We start from the raw sequence: 24,460 nt of genomic DNA, 5'->3' as shown, positions 1-24,460 counted from the left end.
CTTCTCACTTTTCCATTTTTCCTCTATTTTATATTTTCTCACTTTTCTATCCTCCCAACCAAACGGGCCTGTTGTTTTGTAGGTAGTTTTTTGTGTGTATGCTCTTCAAAAAATAGTTTTAGAAAGCCTATGGAGATACTATCTATCTTATTCTCCAATTGTTGAAGGCATTGGAGACTTTGCTGATAAGTGGTAAGAAAAGATATGGAACACAATGCTTCAATACGACAAGTCATTCTATGGCACACAAAAACAACTTCAGATAAATGATATGTCGCAGATCTGCACTCCCATTACAAACTGCAGCTCTTGTCCTACTTTACCAAGTCACGCTCGTGCCTACGCTGCTATTGTCATTGTATAGTATTGTATTATTTTAGTGGTAACTCTTATTATACACGTGTCTTATTTATATGCTCTTAAAAATAATTTTTATTTTATTTTCTTTATAATAAAAAATTCCTCTTAAGATGAATGAAATAATTATAAAAGATCAAGTTGACATAATTAGCATGCGTTTGCTTGAGGATGTTTGCGCGTTTTGCGTTTTTTTTTGGCTAGTCTCACGACACTGTTCATGGACCAGCCATCTTGTGTTAAATGTGTGAACATTGTTTTGCTTTTTAAAAATTATTTTGCTACAGTATTTTTAGCAATAAATAAATTTTCAGTTTTTAGAAAAATAGATGGTATCTAAACAGACTCTTAATATAGAGGGTACTATATAGCTTAAGGAAAAAAGAAGAAGAAGAAAGACTAATAAAAAAATTGCTTAAAATAAAGAAGAAAAAAATAACTAAAGTTAATGTAGGGTCTGTTTGAGATCTGCTTATTTTACTGAAACTGAAAACTTTTTGCTGAAAGTACTGTAAATAAAAATAATTGTTAGTTGAAATAATACATTGGGCTCATAAATAGTATAAAAAAGTGCAGTAGAACTTATGAATAGTAGTAAAAATAAGCTGAATAGTAAAATAAGTTGGCAAAAAATAAGCTAGCCAAATAGACATGTAATGGGTCAATCTTGGCTGGCCTCTTGGGCCTTTACTAGGGTGTTAGATGCCCCCCAAAGGCCCAAATGCATAGGCTTGGCCATTAAGACTTGCACTGTCGTCGTTCCTCTAACAAAGAAAACCAAACTATACTATTGAAATCAACTTTACAAGCCTGCTCATGTATCAATGTACTAGAGAGTAGTTTAAACTTGTGATCACCAACTACCAAGTGCCAATCGGTGTACACATTGTATTAGAATAAAGCAAGGAAAATAGAGAGAGAAATCAACGATTAATTTTCCTGCATGGCTCCATTTGATTTGATCGCTTAGAAAAAAGAAAGGCAGGTTGATTGTTTCTGCCTATATAAGTGTCGGCTTTTGAGTATGGAGACTTTGCAATCTGATCAAAGACCTCTTGAAGTATTAAATTAATCTGATCAACTTTGTTAGTACACTTAATTATTGAACAATATTGTTCAATAATTAAGTGTACTAAAAAATTGAAATGCATAAAAAAGAATTTAAAAATAAATAAAAAATCAAATCTCAAAGTGCCATGACAAGCATGTATTTTTGCATAAGGGCAAAACTTAATTTCATTACTTAGGTACTGTTTTTTAGGTTTATCTCTTAAATTTCAGCCATGCCATTTTTTTTCATTGATGAAAGTGTATTTTTAGTTAAGTACAACTATATAACTAAATTGTAAGAGGAGAATTTAGGATACATCACCTATATATAGTACTGTACATAAATTTTCTCATTTGCATAAAATGTGTGCATAATAATCCAAGAGGCAATATAGTATTTGTGCCATAATCAATCCCCTTGACTGGAAAAACCACCTCCCTCTCTGCTAGTGGGCTTAGTCAATGTGAACAAATTATTCATTGAATATATAAAGCAATAGATTGATGTGGGTCATGAAGTGGATCATGCAGCTAGACAAATCAAACGAAAAGGCATGCACTTGCAATTAATTTATACCATTTCTGCTGCATTATTTCCTAGAGTCCCCTCCTCAATAAAATTATTTAAAAATAAATTGAAATGCATAAAAAAAGAATTTAAAAATAAATAAAAAATCAAATCTCAAAGTGCCATGACAAGCATGTATTTTTGCATAAGGGAAAAACTTAGTTACATTACATAGATATTGTTTCTTAGGTTCATTTCTTAAAATTCAGCCATGTCATTTTTTTCTCATTGATGAAAGTGTATTTTTAGTTAAGTACAACTATATGACTGAATTTTAAAAAGAGAATCTAGAGTTTTGCATAAAATGTGTGCATAATAATCCAAGAGGCAATATAGTATTTGTGCCATAATTAATCCCCTTGGCTGGAAAAACCACCTCCCTCTGCTAGTGGGCTCACTCAATGTGAACAAATTATTCATTGAATATATAAAGCAATAGATTGATGTGGGTCATGAAGTGGATCATGCAGCTAGACAAATCAAGCGAAAAGGCATGCACTTGCAATTAATTTATACCATTTCTGCTGCATTATTTCCTAGAGTCCCCTCCTCAATAAAATTATTTTCATTACCGTAAGTATGTAGAAAGATGATGAGCATTCTATTCATACAAATTGCCAAGTGCATCCAAATAATTTTTTACAATATTGCACTTCGTCCAATATTGTAAAACACACTTCTCATTTGCCCCTCATGTCCAACCAAATAAAATTTGAGTCTACCTTATTTACTTTCTTTAGTATAATATCTAATCCCAAATTACAAATTTTCACTAAGCTTGCAATCACAAGTTTTATATATATAGTGTGGCTGAAAGTGTGTTCCCATATATACATATATATAACAAAATTTAAGTGCAATATCTTATGTGTTGCTCCTTAGATTCTCTTCTTAAGATTTAGCAATGTGGTTACTTAATTAAAAAATACACTTCCATCTCACAAAAAAAATTCACATAGCAGAGCCTAAGGAGCAACATCTAAATACTGTACCTAAGTCTTGCCCATATATATATATATAATCGAAATAAAGATAAGTCATTTTATTAACTTAGGTAATTTTGTTCTTTCCATTTAAAACCTATTATCAAAATTTGTTTCATAAATTTTTTTTAAAAAAAAAACCTTTTACTAAAAAGTTGATAACACTTCAATAAAAAAAAATCTTGATAAAAACAAAAGAGTCATGGCTTAATTAAACACGATATTTATTGATGCTAATCTCAAACTTTTTTTGTGTTTTTTTTTTTTATAACAAAATAAGTGGGTGAGGACTGTCACCTCAAAAAAGGGAGCTTTAGCCGCGTTTAAAAAACGCAGCTATAGAACCTAAAAACACAGCTATAGGACAATAGCCGCGTTTCTATGGCTGCGTTTTTAAACACGGCTTTTACATGTAAACGGTTACAAGAACTTCATAAATTAAGTCGTATTGTGGGCAATATGCAGGTATTATTTACAAGGATTTGATGGAGAAATTGGTTTGCTAAAACATGCACCTAGTATGTTAGTCACACTTGTTAAAGGAAAATAGTTGAAAACTTGAAATACACAACTTGGGTAGTATTTCCACTTAAAAATCTCATTCCCATGAATTCAACCTTAAGGCCTCCTTTTAGAAAAGTGGTAGAGAAACTGAGTGAAATACAATCATCTGATATTCAACCTCGTCGTAAACAGGGCCGGCCCAACAAAATTTGGGGCCTAAGGCGGAAACTTTATATAAGGCCTTTTTATATATAAACATTAATTAAATAAATATATATAATACTAATTAAATTAAGACTAATTTGATGTAAATACAAAAATTGATAAATTATAATAATTAAACTAAGGTTAATTTCATACAGAGGATTAAATATTATAGTTGAACCATAAATTTAAACAAAAAGAACTAGAAAAAATATTTTAAAAAAAAAAAAAAAAACTTACTTTAACTTGGATATATAACTATGCATAGTTAAGTACAGTTGTAACCTAAATTTTAATTTATATATTCTTTTTAAGAGAAAGAGATAGATAAATATTATTTGGTGTGTGGCTTTGTAGGATATTAGTTTACCAAAATTAAGATCTCAAACTATTAGAGGAGATTAGTCATCATTGATGATCTATTACATTTGCAGCATTTTTTTTGAAACATTTTAGAGTTTCAATTGGTTTTAATTTCTATTGGTCTCCTATTTTGGAAGCCTTGTTAGAAATGAAAAAGAAAAATACTAAAGATACTGCAAAATGTTCACAATATAATGTGATAATGACTGTAATTGATGAAATTCAACAACTTAATTTATTTGTGTTTGAATTTATTTTTTATGTGATTGGTGACATGTTAGTTAAATTTAAACTTAAACCAATAGTAAAATTTGTGGTATCTTTAACATCACTTAAAAAAAAAAGTACTAATTATTTAAAAATGTTATATTTTTATAAAATTTTGGGCCTTTACAAATAAAAATGGGCCTTTTTTTAGTGGGGAATTTTTTTTTTTGGTTGTGGGGCCTTAGGCCTAGGCCTAAGTTGCCTAGGCCTTGAGCCGGCACTGGTCGTAAATTAAACAATTAGATTGATCTAGGGTTCATATCTTTTGAGATTCTGCCACCATCACACTCTTGAAAAAGTTCTTCGCAAGCAAATATCCCCTGAACATGATGTTTGCAATTGAGAACAAATTTGGGCCTTAATGGTCTCCTAAAACTTGTTAGTGCACTCTGACATGTATTTTTAAAATTCTTTTGCATTTGCTAGTTAACAAAAACTCATTGAAAGCTTATTAGAAAAAAAAAACACACACACACACCCATTTAAAGCTACTATCACCTGCCGACAAAGATAACTCATAATATCTCATAATATTCAAGTCCACTTTGCCAAAAGTAAAAATTAAATGAAAAATGACACTATGGTTATAGAGAAAGACATAAAAGTAGAGCAAAATTACATATTTAGCTTTTATTTTGTTTTTATAGCAAATATGTGTTATATAAATCTAACTGAGCTAATCTCAGGTGTGTAAAGTGTCAAATTTCAAATCACAAGTAGGCAATTTAAATTTCGGCCAAATCGCAGGTGGATAAATTGTAATTTGCCCTTAATTATAACATCAAAATTAAAGAAGATGAAGACGTAAAATTAAAACCACATTAGATAAATTTGTGAAACCAATATATTTATATATTTAATATTGTAAAAAAATTAAAAGTAAAAAAAAAAAAAACATTAATAATGATATGGCCAATGACATGGCGAATGTGGGATACACTATAATGTGCAATTCATCAAGGAGTGAGTTTTACACACATATATACTTAAATTAAACTATAGTAGAATTTCAATTTTGTTATTAAAAAAAAAAAAAAGAGCTCATTCATAGTGTGGTAAAGGGCCTTTTTGCCTCATGAAATTAAAAATCAAGAAGGAAGTATTAATCAAGAAAGAGTTAATAAAAAAAAATAAAATAAAACAAATCTTAGAGTGCCATTACATGCATGAATTTATATATCTCTTCTGATTTGTCTAGGGGTGGCAATTCGTGTTCGCGGGTCGGGTTCGTGTCGTGTCAAGCCATGAGTATTCGGCTAAATGAGTTGACCCGAACCCGACCTGTTTAGTAAACGTGTCAAGAATTCTCAACTCAAACATGACTTGTTTATTAAACAGGTCGACCCGACCTAACACATTTACCTCGTTTAATTGACAAGTCATGCAAAAGTCAATACAAATAACCCGTTTAATAATCTATTTGATTAATAGGTCATATCTAACCTATATAAATTTTATCAATTTCCATATATCTAAAATTAAAATACAATTACAACTATAAATATAGTAATAAACATATAAAAACAGTCATAAATTAAGCAATAATATAAATAATTAAAAAAAACTAATAACTTAATAAGCTAAATATGTCAGACGGGTTCGCATGTTGAACACGAATCCGACTCATTTATTAAACGGATTAGCTGTGTCAACCCAAATATAATCCGAACCCATTTAGCTTCAATGCATGACCTGTTTATAAACGGGTTAGTCGTGTCGGGTTCGTAGGTCGTGTCAGATTTTGCCACCTTTAGGTCTGTGCTTGGTAATCCTTTGTTTTGTTAAAAATATAGGAATAGGTTGATGTGGGTCATCCCACGAAGCAGATCAACTTCTTTTTTGAGAATAACTCTTTTTTCATTTTAAAGAAAGTTTCAAAATATGATAACTGCTCCTAATGATAGTTTTTTATCATCAAACCAAGACACCTTAAATTTTGGTATAGGCAAGAATTGAATCTTAGATCTCTTATTCAACCACCCAAAATTTTACTGATCTAGAAACCACAAAAGAGCATTCACTTTCAATTATACCATTTCTGCCACATTATTCCAAGAGACCCTAGTTAATTTTTTTTTTAATTACCTAGAGACCCTCGTTAATTAATTTGGGAAAAAAAAATTGTTATCAATAACGTAAAGAATGCATAAAGATGCTGAAAATAATTTTCATAGAAATAGCTGAGCACTTTCTTCTGACAAATAGGATTACTTTTTTATTAGAAATAGCTAGGGCTGTAAATGAGTTAACCCAATCATGAACAACTCGGGCTTGACTCGATAAAAAAGTTTGTTCATGTTTGTTTGATTATAAATAAGTCAAGCTTGAGCCTTACTTTTAAGCTCGTTTAATAAAAAGCTGAACCCAAGCAAAAAAAATTTGTTCATGAACAAGCTCGTGAGTTATTAGGCTTGATACACAACAATTCAAGCATAGACTCATTTATAAGTTTATATGTGTTAGCTAAATATACCCATTACACATCTTAATAATGAAATGGCCAACATGAGACCACTACCTATATTACCTAAATTTTTTCTTTCTCTTTAAACTGATCAAGAACCACTTTAGACTATAGTTACATTTAAAAATAAATAAATAACTAAGTAGGCCACATATGATCCTTCCCTATTAATCATGTAAAGTGAAGTTATGAACCATGTTAGTATTTTCTCATTCATAATAATTACAAACATGTATTTTTCTAATCTTTCACTATCTAACGTGAATGTAAAAATTATATTTTGAAAAATTGCTAAAGCTGTAGACAAGGAATGATGAATGAATGAATGAATGAATTTAATTATGTAAATTATTAATTTGAATAATAGCTAATCATAAGTAAGACTAGATGCATAATAAAATGAGTATTATTTTTTTTTTCTTTTTTCTTAACTTTAGAGATTTAGGTATTTAATAATGTTTTTTTTTTTTAGATCTCAAGCTCAAAAACTTGACTTGAGCTTAAATTTGAACTTGATATTAAGCTTGAATTTAGTTTGACTAATTAATCAAGTCAAGCCAAGCTAAACTCAAGTTTTTTAGCTTTCCCACAAGCTTAAGCTTTTTAAGTTTACCACAAATATAAGCTCAAATATTATTTTTAAACTTGTTATAAGCTCAAATCAAGCTCGAATTTTTTATTTTTCTTAACGAACTAAGCTTGAATATGCAATCTTAGATATTGGCTCGTTTGTCACCCCCTAGAAATAGCTAGAGCCCCCACTAATTACTTTTTGATTACATTTTCAATGTCCCCCACCCGCCACCACTATTTTATTGATCATTTACGCGTGTTAGTGAAGTCAAGCAGCCGGATAGATTGACCCATATGCAACCATGAACTCAGAAAAACAACCTCTGTCTCTATCTATCTAATAAATCTGCCAAGAAGTTCAGCCTCTTACACCACAAACTGTTTTCTGCCTTATTGCACTTACTTCTCCTTGCTTCTTTTTCAAGATTGTACAACCAAGAACAGACTATGGCTGGGGCCTTGGTGGGTGGAGCATTTCTCTCAGCATTTCTTCAGGTGGCGTTTGACAGAGTGGCTTCTCGCGAGGTCCTAGATTATCTCAACGGAAGGAAACTGATTGATCGTTTGGTGCAAAAGCTGAAGCTAGAGCTGATGTCTGCTGGTGCTGTGCTCAATGATGCGGAGGAGAAGCAAATTACAGACCCAGCTGTGAAAAATTGGCTGGATGAGCTCAAAGATGCTGTTTATGTTGCAGATGACCTCCTCGATGAGATTGCCTACGAAGCTTTGCGATGCAAGTTAGATGATGAATCCACTAGTAAGGTAATGGGCTTTATCTCTCCTTTTGTTGATTCATTTGACAAAAGGATGCAATTCGAATTAGAAAACATTCTAGAACAATTAGAATCTATTACAAAACAAAAGGATGTTCTCCGTCTAGAAAAGGTTGCTGCTGCTGAAGTACCATCACGACCATTGACAACTTCTTGCCCTGAAGAATATGGTGTGTTTGGTAGAGACAAGGATATGGAGGCGATATTTGATATGTTCCAAACAGATGATGTGAGTGTTAATGGTATATGTGTTGTTCCCATAGTAGGTATGGGTGGGGTTGGTAAAACAACTCTTGCTCGACTTATACACAATGACAAAAGAGTCGAGGAGAGTTTTGACCTCAAAGCTTGGGTTTGTGTTTCAGAAAATTATGATTATTTTAGGATAGCAAAAACTATATTTGAAGAGGTCACTTCATCTGCTTGTGACATTCAAACCATAAATTTGCTGCAAAATAAAATCAGAGAGAAATTCAAGGGGAAGAAAGTTTTCCTAGTTTTAGATGATGTTTGGAATGAGAAATATGATGATTTGGTTGAGTTACATAAAGTTTTCAGATGTGGGGCACAGGAGATTAAAGTTATTGTTACAACACGCAGTAAAATAGTCGCATCTAATGTAGGCACAACTTCAGCTTATATTCTAAATGAATTGTCAAGCGAAGAATGTTGGTCGTTATTTGAAAAACATGCATTTAAAAATGGAAGCTCTAGTAAATTTCCCATTCTTGAGGAAATCGGTAGACAAATTGTCCAAAAGTGTAAAGGCTTGCCTTTAGCTGCAAAAGCACTTGGGGGTTTGCTGCGGTTTGAAGAAGATCCAAGAAAGTGGACAGAGGTTTTGAAGAGTAATATATGGGATTTACCAACAGAAAACAATAGTATCATTCCAGCTCTAAGATTGAGCTATAACCACCTCCCACCTCATTTGAAGCGTTGTTTTGCTTATTGCTCAATCCTTCCGAAAGATTGTAAATTTAAAAAGGAGGGATTAGTCCTACTGTGGATGGCTGAAGATTTACTACAGCAATCTGAAGGAAATGGAAGGATGGAAAAAATAGGTGAACAATACTTTGATAATCTGGTATCTAGATCATTTTTTCAACAATCAAGTAACAACCAATCATTTTTTGAAATGCATGACCTAGTCAATGACTTGGCAATAGTTATCACTGGAGAGTTTTGTTTCAAGCTGGAGATCAATGAGTCATGTGTAATCACAAGAAAGACTCGCCATTTGTCATATTTTAGAACTGAATATGATGGCTCTAAGAAATTTAAGGCGTCCTACAATGCCAAGGATTTGCGAACCTTCTTTGGATTAGATTTGTCATTGCCTCGATTGCAACAGAATAGGATATCAACAATGATGATAAATGATTCCTTGTTGACATTTAAGTGCTTACGAGTTCTTTCGTTTTCTAGCTATAGAAACATGAGGGAGTTGCCTAATTCTATTGGCAATTTGAGACATCTACGCTATTTAAATCTCAGTTACACTTCAATTAATCGGTTACCAAATTCTCTATGTAATTTGTACAAATTGCAAACCTTGTTATTGTTTAAATGTAAGTCCCTTATCGAGTTACCTAGCAAGATGTGGAGATTAGTCAACTTGCGTCACTTGGATTTAGTTGAAACAAATTTGAAAGAGATGCCGTTGCATATAGGTAAATTGATAAATCTTGTGGAATTAACTACTTTTGTTGTGGGCAAACATTCTGGGTCTAGTATTAAGGAGTTAGGGGAGCTCCATCATCTTTCTGGTGCATTGTCTATTTTTAACTTGCAAAACGTTCATTGTGCTAGAGATGCTAGGGAGGTTTATTTGAAGGATAAGCATCACTTATCTGAGTTGGTGTTTCAATGTGGCTTTGACAGTGAAAATTCAGAAAAGGAAAGACATGTTCTTGAGCAATTGTGTCCTCATACAAAATTGGAGTCTCTCACCATTGAAGATTATGGGGGCACAAAATTTCCAAATTGGTTAGAAGATTGTTCTTTTTCCAATATGACGTCTATACAGCTTGTCAATTGTAAGTATTGCTCAGCCTTGCCTCCACTTGGGCATCTACCTGTTCTCAAGAGACTCTATGTTCAAGGATTTCATTTCGTATCACATGTGAATCGCGAGTTCTATGGAGATGGTTCTTCTACAACTAAGCCTTTTAGATCCCTTGAAGTATTAAGCTTTAAAGACATGCCAGAGTGGCAGGAATGGTTTTTATTTGAAGGTGAATATGAAGATGAGGGTGAAGTTTTCTCTGCTCTAAAAGAGCTTTGCATAATTGAATGTCCTAAGCTAAGCTGTGGTCTACCCAGTCAGCTTCCCTCTTTAATCAAACTTAGAATTGAAAAATGTCAGCAACTTGTTGCTTCAATTCCTAGAGCTCCCACTCTCAATGCATTGCAATTGAGTGATTGTGATAAGGTTGTGTTGAAGGAATTACCACCCAAGTTGAATTACCTCAAAATTAGAGGAGGTTGCATCTTCTTGCAGTCCTTTATGGAGCTTGCAGTCACAGGAAGTGGTGTGTCCACTACATTAAAATCACTTGAAATCCAAGGAACATTTCAGATCACAACAGGCCATTATTGTCCTTTTCTTGAAACGTTGATGATTAAGGATGACTCTGATTCACTCTGGTCTTTTCCATTAGAGTCGTACCCAAAACTCAAATCTCTCCAAGTGTTTGAAAGTAAAAATCTTGAATCTCTTTTTGTATCAGAGGAATCTTATCATGATGTTAGTTCTCTCACTGATTTGAGTATTTCCTCTTCTCCTAATTTTGTATCCTTTTTTAGTGGAGGTATCTGCGCCCCTAATTTGACATCGATTTCGATCACCAATTGCAACAAGTTGAAGTCATTGCCTGAAAATATGCGCACCCTATTTCCATCCCTTGACTATTTGGCAGTTTGTTTGTGTCCAGAACTAGAATCGTTTCCTGAGGGAGGTTTGCCCATAAATTTAGTTACACTTAACGTGTGGGATTGCGAAAAACTATTTTCCCATCGCATAGAGTGGGGATTGCAGGGTCTTCACTCTCTCAGAGATATTAGTATCTCCAGTGATTGTGAAGAAGTGGAGTCCTTTCCAGAGGAAGCGTTGTTGCCTCCTACTCTTACTGATATCCGTATTGAATATTTTCCAAATCTGAAATCACTCAAGGGTTTTCAACATCTCACCTCTCTTAAAAGCTTGTATATTAGATTCTGCGATAAGCTCCAGTACTTACCAGAAGAGGGCTTACCCACCTCCCTTTCCTCTCTAATTATTGAATACTGCCCTCTTCTAAAACAACGGTGCCAGAGAGAGAAAGGGGAAGAATGGCCAAAAGTTGAGCACATTGCCAACATAGTGATTGACGAGGAACTGATCACATGAGCTATGAGTCAGTCAACAAGCGCTTCTGCCACCAGGTAATCTGTCCTATTTATTGCTCAATTTTGTATTTATACATGCACCATCAAGGCTAGTGTTGGGAGTTTTGTTTGTTATCACCTAAAATTCCTTTTCAAATAAATGGTTTTATTTTTTATTTTTTATGGCACGCTTGATTTGGGTAGCGTGACATTTTTTGAGAACCTCTTACAATAAATTAATTAAATTATTTGAGAAGCTTGGCAATATGATTATACTAGGCAATAAAAATGGATGAATGTAAGTATTTGGACTGCATTTTGGGCAAAATTAACTTTATCAAAAAAGCAAAAAGAAGGTCCAACAGACCATTATGTATATAAAGATATCACATTCCTTAGTCATATGCTATAGATATCATATCTCTTGATCATCCAAAAAAAAAAAATCAAAGTAAAGCTCTAGTACTAAATATACTTGTCCTATGTTGGAGTTCTCTATTTTTTTTTTTTTTAAATTGCAACAAAAAACTCTAGGTCTTTGGAAATTTTAGGAGAGCAAAATGGAAGTTTCAAATAATGGTATGGTTACATGATTTTTATAAACTATTTGATTTTCATTATGGGAATGTCAATGTATATGCTTAGTTCCTTGCCTATTCTTTTGCAGTGTCACTAACAAATCCTCCATGCACCAAGCATCACTTTTGTGCTACCTGGCTGCTGGTCCTTTTGCATTGTACATACTACTAAATTCTTAATCTGGTTTCAAGTCACCTGTAGAAAGCTCATCCTTCTGTCTTCATCAACATCCAAACATTTTCTTACTCTTATTCTTTCTGGAGCTGCACTTGCTTCGTTTTCTGTTCACCACATTTCACCTTTAGACATTTGAAGTGTGAGACACAGACTTTGATTCTTTGAAGGAATAATTATCCTAGATGGTAAGTTTTTCCAGCATATATATGTCTTTGATGATTAATAAATTTGTTTTACAAGTACTACTTTTCAAAAAAATATTTGTTTTACAAGTACAGAGTACTTTTGTGATATTGGCAATTGACTTGGGCACAATATGGCAGGTTATGAATCTCAGGTGGACACTGGGGTAGTTTGAAGCTAGTGTTGCTTTAATACCTTCAACAATTACTGAAATTTTTAAGCATGAGAATCTTTTGATTGAATGATGCTGGTGAGTATTCCCTTTTTCTTCCTCTTATTTCTTTCAATTTTTGGAGAGGAAAAAACGTGATTTACAATGGAGGAAAATAAAAAGGATTAAGAAATGACATGTTCGAAAATCAGTGTCAAGTTTTTTTTCTTTGATGTGGAAATGCTCAATTCTTGTGTGACTAAAATAAGAAATAGAACTCTGTATAGCATAAATTTTTTCTCTAAGGCTGAAAAGTTTTAAATCTTATTTAAATATTGCTTTTCATGTTCCTGCAGCCCAAAATCTTAAATCTTTTTTTACTGCATTGCTTTTTAATTCATATAGTCACTTCTAGGATATCCCTGATTTAGAAAATATTGCTTTTGTCTTCCCCACTAATTGAAAATGATGTAATTGATGTTCGATTTCTGCACACTTAAATCAATAACTGCATGTAATTGTTGATATCCTTGTCTCTTTTAAATTTATCAGGGAAGAATAACACCCTGGTGATTGTTTAATTTATTGATTTGTTTTTGCAGAATAAACTTTAACTGAGCTACCCAAGAAAGGCATTAATAATGTTTGGTTACTTGAGAAGGGCTTTAGTTTCTCATACATGAGTCATAGAAAATAAATTATCAGGCTACAGGGCCAAGCTCAATTGAAGCCTCCTGATCTGTATGACAAAGAAGAAATGATGCCAAAATAAGGGCAAAATCTTGCCAACAGACTTGCATCCCCTGCATAAGAATCAATTATCAAGTTTTGGTTAGTGCTAAAACTCTAGAAGAGGCCCGATACCTTGTTTCGCTCCACACAAGAGATAGCTAGCAACATGACTCAATTTTATTGTCAGGTAATTCTTTACAACCAGCTTAGTATCAAGTTAGCTTACTGCTTCTTTTTTAAATGATTTTTAAAACTGATAAAACAGATATGAGAGGTTTCAAGCAACATCCAAAAATTGCTGAAGGGAAGGAATTCTTGTGCAGATTCACTTTAATTTGTCAACAAGTGCAACACAAGATCAGCATCTATTTGGCGTGATATCAGTGGCTATTTGTCCTCTTGTATCAATCACACTCCTAAATTTTTAATATGCCTCCAGGTCACTAGATAAAATATTCTTATCTTGAGGATTTACGGTTACTTGACTCCTTTGCCCGCATTTCAACTAGAGGTGCCTACAGCATTATGCAGCTCCTTCATTTTGAGTCCAAACTCCTGGTGGTACAACAAGAAAGTGGGAGATTGGGAGAATGACAAGTCTCTGGTAGTTCAATTTTTTTTATTATTATTTTTCCTTAATCTTACGTATTCAATGACTAACAGATGATTCTTTTAACAATTTAAATTATAAGAAGTTCAAAATGTGATAGTAACATCTGTCTTGAGAAATATGGCAGGATATTTGACCATATTTGACAAGCGGCACGTGGAACCTAGTGCAGACTTGTGGCTTCCATTATCACATTTTTTAGATTAAAAATCACTTCTCAGTCTTAGTGAGAGAAGTTCTTTTGATTGAACAATGCAGGTCAGCTTCACACTGTGCTTCCATTCTTACCATTTACCTTTGCTCTTCTCAAAAGAGGAAAGCAGAAATTACTTATACTACAAATAAGAAATGGAATAAAAATAGTAAAAAATGGTATTGAACTCATTAGAAGTAATCAGCTTTGTAATGCTCATCCATATAATTATCTAAATGCCACATTCCAGATGTAACAGACACGTCACATGTGGGTGGAATGACCTTTGTAATGACATCTCCTGTTGGAGTTTTTAATCATGGAGAAATCAACGAATGGAGTCTTTTCCATTGGAGGTCCCCGCTTGGAATTCTTGTTTTGTTGTCTATAATGAAACCTATGTGGGCCTGCAAGTCTTGGAACACTAAAAAATCCATGCTGTACGGATCATGCTATTAAAGGTGGTAAGCTCATGTTGTTCCAACAATTTTTCATTACTAAACAATTCATCATCGCTCTTTCTTACTATTTCTGGAATATTTTGGTGCTTGATACTGACAATTTATATGCCTTTGTTTGTCTTATTTATTTATTTTATTCCATTTATGTTATTTGCGTCCATGACCTTGCTTGATATGACCAAAAAGCCATCATTCGTTCTGTTATCCAAACATATGTGCTATACTACCACAATGGCATGGATATTTTGTATATTCCATATGCATCTGTTTAAATTACGTGTACATTAACAGGTCAGCAAACTACCTCTCTCTGAGCTTTGGGAATTGATGGTGGACGGAAAAAAGTCAGTCCTCTCCAGAATTTTGGTTATTTCTTCTCTTCCACATTCCAGAGAGTTCAAAAGGCTCAGCACATCATTGTTCTCGTTGTCCTTGCAGTCCTCAGTGTTGGGCTTTTGTGGAGCCTAATTGTGTTTGATTTGTTTGACGACCCGACTCGACCCGAATAATGTTGCGTGGTTTTTTAATGAGAGATTTTTTTAGGCTTAGTCCATGGAACGGAGGCTTGGGCCAACAGGCCCGGGAATTAATTTTGGCCCGTTTTGTAGCCTATTGTGAATCTTGTACGCAGGATATAGAAAAGCATTATTTTGGTGATTAGGGTTTTTTTTTTTTTTAGAGAGAAAAAAGACTGTAGCCGCACTTTGTATTTTTTTCCTGATAATAGTGAAATCCCTATAACTCCGTGGATGTAGGCAAATTGCCGAACCACATAAATACTGTCTTGTGCATGTGATTTTTTTTTTTTTTTTTGCGTGTGTTTTCTCTATTTTCTGTTTCTCACATGTTGGAAATTTCGTGGTAATTTCCCTTCACTCAGCAGTAGGGGTTGTGAAACTCCATTGTTACCATCATCAGGGCCATTCTTGAGGCTTTGTCGAGTCACTACCTGCAATTAGCAGTACGTGTTTTCAAACCAAAGAGTGCTCAGTGGAGTACTAGTCCTATCTCTATGGATAAAAGGATTTTGATTATATAAATGACTTTGAGGTACTGGTGGCCTTAATGCTTTATAGAAGGGATTAGTTGGATTGAGATATTTTCTACATAACGGCTTGGCTACTATGGTGGAATGGGAATGAGGCAAGATGTAGACATGACCGACGAGAAGCTTCTATAGATAGCTTGATGGGTGAGTACTTAAGCTGTTGGAGTTTTTGGGAGCCGGATAACACCCACTGCATATTGAGTCTCCCCGGATAGTGCCACAGTGGAGGCCTCCCTTGCAAAATGTTTTCAAGATAAGCTTTCATAGCTGCCATGATCCAATGACCAGAACAGTGGGAATTAGGGTGTTGATAAGGGATTCAATGGGATCGGTTTTAGTAACTTTGGCAGTCCAATCTCGCATGGGATGCAATCATGATGAAGCAAAGGCTGTTGTTATGGTTCAAACAACACCAAAAGGAGATTGCATTGCACTTGGATAACAATATAGGAAGATATGGATGTTAGTTTTCAAGTTGAATTCAAATAAAGCTGTTGACTTTCAAATAAGATTCTGCAGTAGACGTGCAGTAGATTTGGATGAGAATTTCTGCAGTAAATTAGGATTAAGACTAGTATTTGTATATCAATTCAAAATATTTTAGGAATTTGTTGTGATGAAGTTTATCTCCTCACTAGTATTTATGTACATAAGAATTATAAATAAAGTAAGTAGAATTAAACCCAAAAAGTCTTTCTCTTTCTCTTAACATTCAGGACATTAGTCATCTCAAATTGACTAAACTATCAATTTTATATTTGTTTTTCCAGTTCACAACAGGTGTTTTGGTGATCCAGGCAGTTCATTTTACAGGCGAGTTGGGGTTCCTTCAGTTGGCTTTTGATAGCAAAGTTCAAATGGCAGCTCTTAACTTCACTGATGTGTTGATTATCAAAAAACCTTCACTGATATGTCTTGGGAGTGCAGGGTTTCTACCGGATGAAGCCACAATGAAGGCTCCGCAGTTCCTTTCTGCAGAATTTCATTAGTCCCATTTATATTGTATTGGAGTTGCCCATGCCTTAGCTTTATATGCTAAAGACTGTTTATTTGAATCAGTTTGGATGAAAGATGTTCCTTCAACCAATACCAGTCCAGTCTTATAATTGATGATGTTTCCAAAGTATAGTTTCTGATATATCAAAATTCTTCTTTTCTGTCAAACTAAAAACAAAAAATTTGTGTAAGTTTGGTCCAAGTAAGAGACTAATCCAGTCTTGGCTCAAATTTTATAACCTGGAGGCCCAGCATAGCCCAACCTGATCTTCTAACTCATAACTAACTCTCTGCTACGGACCAGATTGCTTAAAAGTTTTTAGACTAGAATTGAGCTTAGCTAACAATCCCATATTTCAGAACGGTCCAATTTAGACTAATTTGCAAGATTATCCAAGCTAGAATAATAAGTTTTACTTATTGTCAATTTTAACCATAATTATCTGAAGAAAGCCATAGTTTTTACACTAACAAAGGACTATAGAGATTTAGGCTTAAAATTAATGTATTCCAGATACACAAAAAGAATATTATGAATCCTAACCAAGAAGAAAACTCTCCCCACCCCCCTCTTCCCCTCTTTTAATAGTAACCAACAAGAAAAATGAATACAAGTCATGCATTCCTGTACAAGAAATGGGAAAAGAAAAATTAAAGATAAATACATTACATTTGCATGTGGTGGTGTACTGGTGTTCTACTTTATTGAACTGCTAATCTTTGGAGATGATCCAAGAAGACCTCAAAGCTCACATCGTCAGTGAAGATAACATCTCTTCCCAGTAGAGGACCATTAGAGTTATATGTAGCCTAATGATTCAATTTTCCTAAAAGAAAACAAGCCTGCAAAAACCATGATGTACATTCGTGCGCACTAGCTCCTACATGGGGATAAATTAATGATTTATTAAAGGAAAAAATGAACAATGTCCTACAGATATAGTCAACAATACAGTATTGATTAAACCACAACCAAACATCAGGTACTGAACTGATGATTTCAGTGGTACATTTAGCAAAGCACAAAATTCATAGTTGCAGCATATGGCACTTGAAAAGACACTGTGTTTTAAACCAATAAACACCTCAAATGCATTCTGCAAGTAAATATATAGACCTAGCAACTCTTTAAAGCATTTCTCTCTCCATTTTCGACATCATGATTTTCACTCATATAAAGTCACTCAAAAGATGTCAGTCAACCATAAGCAGTGACCCATTACATCTTAAAGATGAAGAATTAGATTCTTCCCTCTAGGTTATGGTGCAAGCCTGCATTGACCACCATTTATCAATGAAAGTCAACCTAGCAAGGGAAGACATCTTTAATAAGGAGGATAGGAACGAAAAGCAAACCCCCACAAATACAATTTAAACCATTGTTTAACATGTTTGTGGAGTTAAGAAATTAAGGAGTAACTTGGGGGCCATGGAGTTATCATTATCTTTACATCAGACAAACTAGGAAATATCAAAATATCAATTTTTTTTTATGAAATAAGTAGTTCCTTCACATAGTACCACATGGTAGTCAAAACAAGGTTACAAAATCACAATAGAAGAAACTCTTAAACTGCTAAAATTTATAAAACAAACAAAAAGAGTTCAGCTCCTAGAGATGAAATATATATATATATATATACACACACACACAATCAAATACTACACATCAACTGATTTATAATTCCCAGACACAATACCATCTGTCTGAAGTTTAGCAGCTCTAGAAACAGAATCAAAGAATTAAAATAAAACAATCCAGCGTACCCAACCAATTAAACGGAGAACTGAATACTACAAATTAACTGATTCAGACCCAGAATACAATAAATACAGCTTACTCATTGTCTATGATATTGTCACATATATTAGATTATCATTTCCACCTCACTTTTGTCGCAACTGCATATAACATGAACAGCCTCACGGTAACCAATTTCTATATTCTGGATCTAGTATTTGGTTCGTAAACCACTGCAAGAGGTAAAAGTTGGTTCCTGGACCTAAACCAGGTGTCGCCTACCAACCATCTGCCTCCGGTCTGCTCGGTTAAGGTGTACTCCTAAACAACAATCTTGTGTCTAGAATGATGAACTCACAATACAAAATCACAATAATAGAAATATTTATTTATTGACAGCACTTAAAGGCAAATCAAAATAAATGCAATATTTATTTACTTTCATCTCTTAATCCAAACTGCAATGAAGAAGTTCTTTTGATTTTGGATGGTACATGTGACTTTGAAATGAGCAACACTTGCATTCTATTGGTTGTGATTTGTGTTGAACTCCTGAAATGAAATTTGCAATCATATATATAAGAAACTTTTAAGGTGAAAATAACACTAGGAAAATTGTATTTCCAAAAGAAAAAGAAAAACTTATTCTGTTCAATCAAGTTTTTGGGTGCCAAAACTAGCCTTAGTTCGAAACAAAATGTTCCAGAAACAGGATTTAATTCCTCCATGAATTACATAGGATTCAATGTTACTTCTTCTCTTTTTCATTTTTCTTTGTTAAGAAAGGGTAGCTGAAAAATAAAGGTTTAGAAGACTGCTTTAGTTTTGGAAATTCAATATATTTTAAGTTTTAATTAATTACTTTAAATCTAATTTGAACAAAATATGCTTTGATTTTTTTTTTTTTTTAATGAAAAGGGAGTTTAGGTTTTGGAAATAGAAACTAAGCATTAGCCATTATTTAGGATTTGAACAATACCATTGTTAAAGCCATCATAGTACAAGAAGTCAAATATGCCATTACCTCATCATCGCTGATGTTGTCATCTGTGTCTATTGAACTTCCATTGTCCTCATCAATAAAAATCTTTGGTACATGTGAAATCTTGGCCCAATCTTCTTCTCTACATTTTCTACTCAAATTTGGATAATCTTCAATCTTCAATTCTCTTAGTGTGGTGAGAGCTTGAATTCCCTCTGGAAGAGATGACAACTTAAGGCAATTGGTAATTTTAAGTTTTTGAAGTGATTTTAGACGTGGTAGCCACACTGGCAAAGCAGTAAAATTTTCACAACATTCAATCTCTAGGCAATGTAAAGTGTTGGCAGATGCTTGGAGCCACTGGGGCAAAACCTCTAACTTGGGTAAATTGACAATCTTCAATATTCGGAGGCTCAACTTCAAATCTTGATAGTCTTCTCCCTCCATCAAAATAAGTTCTTTACAATTCCTAATCCACAAGAACTCTAGGGCAGTTAGGTTTTTTATACTAAGTGACAAAGATGTCAAATTTGGACATTTGCCAACAATCAATGTTCGAAGATTGGCGAGGCGTCCGTCCATCCCTCCAAACAGACATTTTAGACGTTCACAGGCACCTATAACCAAAAATCTAAGAGAATTGAAGCAACCTTCTCCATTCTCCAACATGCATGTATGTTTTGTTGTAACCATCAAAAACCTAAGGCTGATCATGTTCCTTATATCTTTGGGCAACCGTTCAAGATTTTCGCAATCAGCAAGTAGTAAAGTTTGCAAACTGTGCAGTTTGCAAATGGAATTAGGAAGTCGCTTAATTATGCGATTACCTGATAGGTTGAGATATCTCAAAAGCTTCAAAGTACCAATAGAACTTGGCAACACCTCAAAGGATGATTCTTTGAAATTAAGCACTCGCAAATACTTAAATCTTAAGATGCATGCTTCAAATAAGGACACTGGTTGTTTAGTTTCAAAAATAATCGTCCGAACTTTACTCAACTTCTCTAATTGTGTTGTAACTTCTTGGTCATTGTCGAAAAAGAACAAATGACAAACTTCTGCAGAAATGGAGGAATCCTTGGTCACTATTGAACACTCACCTTTGGCAATTGAGAGTGCAAGATCATGGACAAGATCATGCATTTTAAAGGTATGGAAGCAGATGTGTTGCAAATCAAGATCTTGAAAGAAAGATCTTGACAACAACTCCTTGATATACAGGTCACCAACATCTTCCAACTCTTGATTTTCATTGACAGGTGATTGAAGAATTCCATGAGCCATCCAAAGATTTATCAATAGAAGATTAGTGAATACATAATCCTTTGGAAACAAAGAACAATAGGCAAAGCATTGCTTCAAGTGAAAGGGTAATTGGTCGTAGCTGAGTCTCAATGCAGGTAAGATGTCACCCTCCTTTTGTTCTAAATTCCATATCTCATTATCTCTCACATATTTCCACTCACCTTCATCAACTTTTGAATAAAGTAGTCCAGCTAAAGTTTTCACTGCCAATGGAACCCCTTTACATTTCTTACAATTTCTCTTCCAATTTGCAAGAGATTTGGATATCGTTTTTCATCTCCATCTTTAAATGCCAATTTGACAAACAAAGAAAAACAATTCTCTTGGATTAGACCATCTAAATTGTATGTGGGAGCAGTGCCCATAATCGTAGCAACAAAACTATTCCGTGTTGTCACTATGATTATACTTCCATTGCAACCGCTTAGTAACAAATCTTCCAATTCAATCCATTTGTTACGATCTTCATTCCAAATGTCATCCAAGACAAGTAGAAATTTGTCATCTTTTAAAAGTTTTCTTAAGCAAATTTGCAACTGATCCACACTCAAATTCTCATCAATTGTACCAAGTGCAGATTTAAGGATTTCTTTTATCAACCTAGTAACATTAAAATTCTCAGACACACACACCCACATCCTCAATTGAAAATGGCTAACTACCACTTCATCGTTATATACCAACTTGGCAAGTGTGGTCTTCCCTAATCCTCCAATCCCAACTATAGGAATTACAATAACGTTTCTGCCAGCATCTTGGTGCATCAAAAGACGTATGATGTTTTCTTTATCTTCATCCCTACCAATGACATTAGAAGGATGAACAAAGGAGTGAGTCATGTCCCTCTGATGCATTGTTATATTCCCATCTTCAAGTCCTTGAGCAAGATTGAATTTATCTTTCTTATCAGCAATATCATCTACCCTCTCCCTAACACCCTTGATTTTATTTGCCATTTCAAAACGGAAAGCAAGTGGATTGTTAGAACTAGAAAAGAAATGACACACCTTTTTGCCAGTGCTCCCGTATCTTTTCATTGCTTCCTTCTGCAAAACTCGGTAGTGAAATTCATCCAGCACATTCTCGGCATCACTAAGAACATGTTTGAGCTCCCCTAGCCAATGGTTCAGCCTATGGTCACTTGCCTGCTTCTCCTCAGCATCTAAGAGTACAGTTTTGATGGCTGAGACTGTGCGCTCAAGCTTTGTCAGATCGTTTCGAACGCCCCATGCCAAGCTGAGCTCTTGGTAAGTAAGGGATCCAAGCAGCCCCAGTAGCTTCACTGTGACGCCATAGGCAGTTTCAGCCATGTTCTTGAGGTAGTAAAGATTAAAGACAGACGAATCTCAGCGGCAAGATTGGTAAAGTGTAATGTTGGATGACTGGCTTCTTAAATCCATCTTTACATTACGCGTGGAGGCAGTTGGTGAGTTGACTTGGTGAGTAGCTTTCACGTTGGTTGGTGGGTTTGGGAAATAACACTGAGACCACAACTTTTGAGTTTTCATACAATTTTGCGGTAACTTGTCCACGTAGCAAGTTAAGTGTTGAATTTATAATACCATTATTTTTTATTTTGCTATTCATAACTTGCAATGTAGGCAAGTTGCCGTAAAAAACTAAAAAGTGTGGTCCTAACCTTTTTTAATAAGAAAATGAATTACATTAGAGAGAGAGAGCTAGGACACAAAAACTTACGTAAAGTTTTTCATAACTCATCACTTGTGAAATTGTGAGTGATGGTGTGTATACAGGACGGACCCAAAGGGGGCCAAGCTCCCTTGGCCCAAAATTAAAAAAAAATTTAAAAAAATTTGGGCCCCGGCCCAAAGAAAAATTACTTTTTATTGATTATATATATATTTTATATATTTAGAGTTGCACCTCCCTCTTCCAAAAACCTTTTAATTAGCTTAGTTCAACTAGCAACTATCTAACTCAAAAACTTAACAAAAACAAAAGTTCAAAATAAAAAATAAAAAATAAAAAATCCTAATCAGCCTAGTATTAGAGTACAAGTATTAGTTGTTCTAAATGCTAAATATTTAGTAGTAAAAGTAAGTTTTGGTTCGTAATTTTTTTTTGCAATAGCTAATGCTCTTAAGAAACAATATTATTATGTTTTGTTGTTGTTGGTGGTGGTAAATGATTGCATCTTAATATATTAAGAAAAAAATGATTTTGTGTATTAAGAAAAAATTTGGGCCCCAGCCCAAAGAAAAATTATTTTTTATTGATTATATATATTTTTTTATATTTAGAGTTGCACCTCCCTCTTCCAAAAACCTTTTAATTAGCTTAGTCCAACTAGCAATTATTTAACTCAAAAACTTAACAAAAACAAAACTTCAAAATAAAAAATAAAAAATCCTAATCAGCCTAGTATTAGAGTACAAGAATCAAGTGTTCTAAATGTTAAATATTTAGTAGCAAAAGTAAGTTTTGGTTCATAATTTTTTTTTTTTTTGGCAATAGCTGATGCTCTTAAGAAACAATATTATTATGTTTTGTTGCTATTGTTGGTAAATGATTGTATCTTAATGTATTAAGAAAAAATGATTTTGTGTATTTATTTTGATTGATAGTTTGTTAATATTATATGGATACCTATTTAGTTTTTTTTTTTTTTTTTTCAAACTTCAACCCCCTAGCTTGAAATCATAGGTCACTCCTGTGTGTATACATGGTACACAATGATGGTGTGGAATGGATGTAGATTGAAAATTTTGCGTTATAGAAGGCAACCCAAGCCATGAATCTCATAGTCATAAATCCACTGCGAAAATGCACAACTTACAGACCTAGTGTTTTGTCGTTTGAAGCTGAGATCATCAAGTCTAATCCATCGGGCTAAAGCATGAGAAATGACATGCTCATCTGAGCCAGAATGAAAATGTTGTTGTTCAGTTAAGAGTTCATGCATGTCATCTATTGGTTGAATCGAAAAGGATTTGGTGGGCAAGAGTTCATTCGGTGGTAAAAAAACTAATCAATGGCAGAAACTTTGGCAAATGGTAATCTCCCTACAAATACACCTTTATATGCAATGAAAATTGGATCACGCACTCAATGTGAAGTTTGTCTCGATGATACGAAGTCCATTATCGAAACCCTTATGTACATAGATAGAGTGCTACTTCTATCTATGTACACAAGGATTTTGATGATATAAATCACTTTGAGGTACTGATGGATTTTATGCTTTGATGGAAGGGATTCATTGGTGAAATGGGAGTGAGGCAAGATGTAGACATGACCGACGTGAAGCTTCTAAGATAGATCGATAGTGGCAGAGTGGAAGCTTCCCCGCAAAATGTAAACAAGATAAACTCTAATGGTTGCCACAATCCAATGAAGGCTGTTTTGGTGATCCAGAAAGTTCAATTTACGAGCAAGTTGGAGTTTCGCCAGGTGGTCTTTGAAGGAGATAGCAAGCTTCAAATAGCAGCCTTTAACTCCACTGGTGTGCATTGGGAGTGCTGGGCATCTGCTGGATGCTTAATGAAGGCTCGACAGTTTCTCTGCAGAATTTCATTAGTCAATTGTATGTTGTAATGGGCTGCCCATGCCTTAGCTTTGTATGCTCGAAATTGTTTATTTGATGGAAGACATTTCTTCACCATGGCTACTCTTATAATTGAGAATTTTTCCAATGTGTCGCTTCTGGTATATTAATCAAACTCTTCTTTTCTGTCGAAACATAAATAAAATTTTTGTCAGTTTGGTCCATGTTAGAGACTAATCCAGGCTCGGCTCAAAGTTTATGACCTGGAGTCCTAGCATAGCCCAACCTGACCTAACCTCATACACTGAACTGCAGACCGAATTGC

At 34.1% G+C, this 24,460-nt stretch overlaps 1 protein-coding gene and 1 pseudogene across 4 annotated transcripts; one reads left to right on the top strand and one right to left on the bottom strand.

The window, feature by feature from the left end:
• The first annotated feature begins 7,635 nt into the window (after positions 1 to 7,635).
• Positions 7,636 to 16,209, top strand: LOC142618030 (putative disease resistance RPP13-like protein 1). Of its 4 annotated transcripts, XM_075791004.1 has the most exons (8): positions 7,636 to 11,529; positions 12,140 to 12,413; positions 12,552 to 12,661; positions 13,165 to 13,481; positions 13,560 to 13,898; positions 14,032 to 14,162; positions 14,348 to 14,558; positions 14,850 to 16,196. In XM_075791004.1, exon 1 carries the CDS (start codon positions 7,781 to 7,783, stop codon positions 11,492 to 11,494), a length of 3,714 nt encoding a protein of 1,237 aa, XP_075647119.1. In that variant the 5' UTR covers positions 7,636 to 7,780; the 3' UTR covers positions 11,495 to 11,529; positions 12,140 to 12,413; positions 12,552 to 12,661; positions 13,165 to 13,481; positions 13,560 to 13,898; positions 14,032 to 14,162; positions 14,348 to 14,558; positions 14,850 to 16,196. The 4 variants fall into 4 exon arrangements, with proteins under 4 accessions (XP_075647119.1, XP_075647122.1, XP_075647121.1 ...); XM_075791007.1 differs by having other exon boundaries at positions 13,618 to 14,162; positions 14,850 to 16,209; XM_075791006.1 differs by having other exon boundaries at positions 13,560 to 14,162; positions 14,348 to 14,561; positions 14,850 to 16,205.
• A 2,168-nt stretch (positions 16,210 to 18,377) lies between these two features.
• LOC142615064 (putative disease resistance protein RGA1) lies at positions 18,378 to 22,031 on the bottom strand (annotated as a pseudogene).
• Positions 22,032 to 24,460: the final 2,429 nt, after the last annotated feature.

This window comes from Castanea sativa, chromosome 11 (assembly GCF_040712315.1).
Source record: "Castanea sativa cultivar Marrone di Chiusa Pesio chromosome 11, ASM4071231v1".
Classification (NCBI taxonomy): domain Eukaryota; kingdom Viridiplantae; phylum Streptophyta; class Magnoliopsida; order Fagales; family Fagaceae; genus Castanea; species Castanea sativa.
The sequence above is the reverse complement of the archived record's forward strand: the minus strand, read 5'-3'. Positions and strand labels throughout refer to the sequence as shown.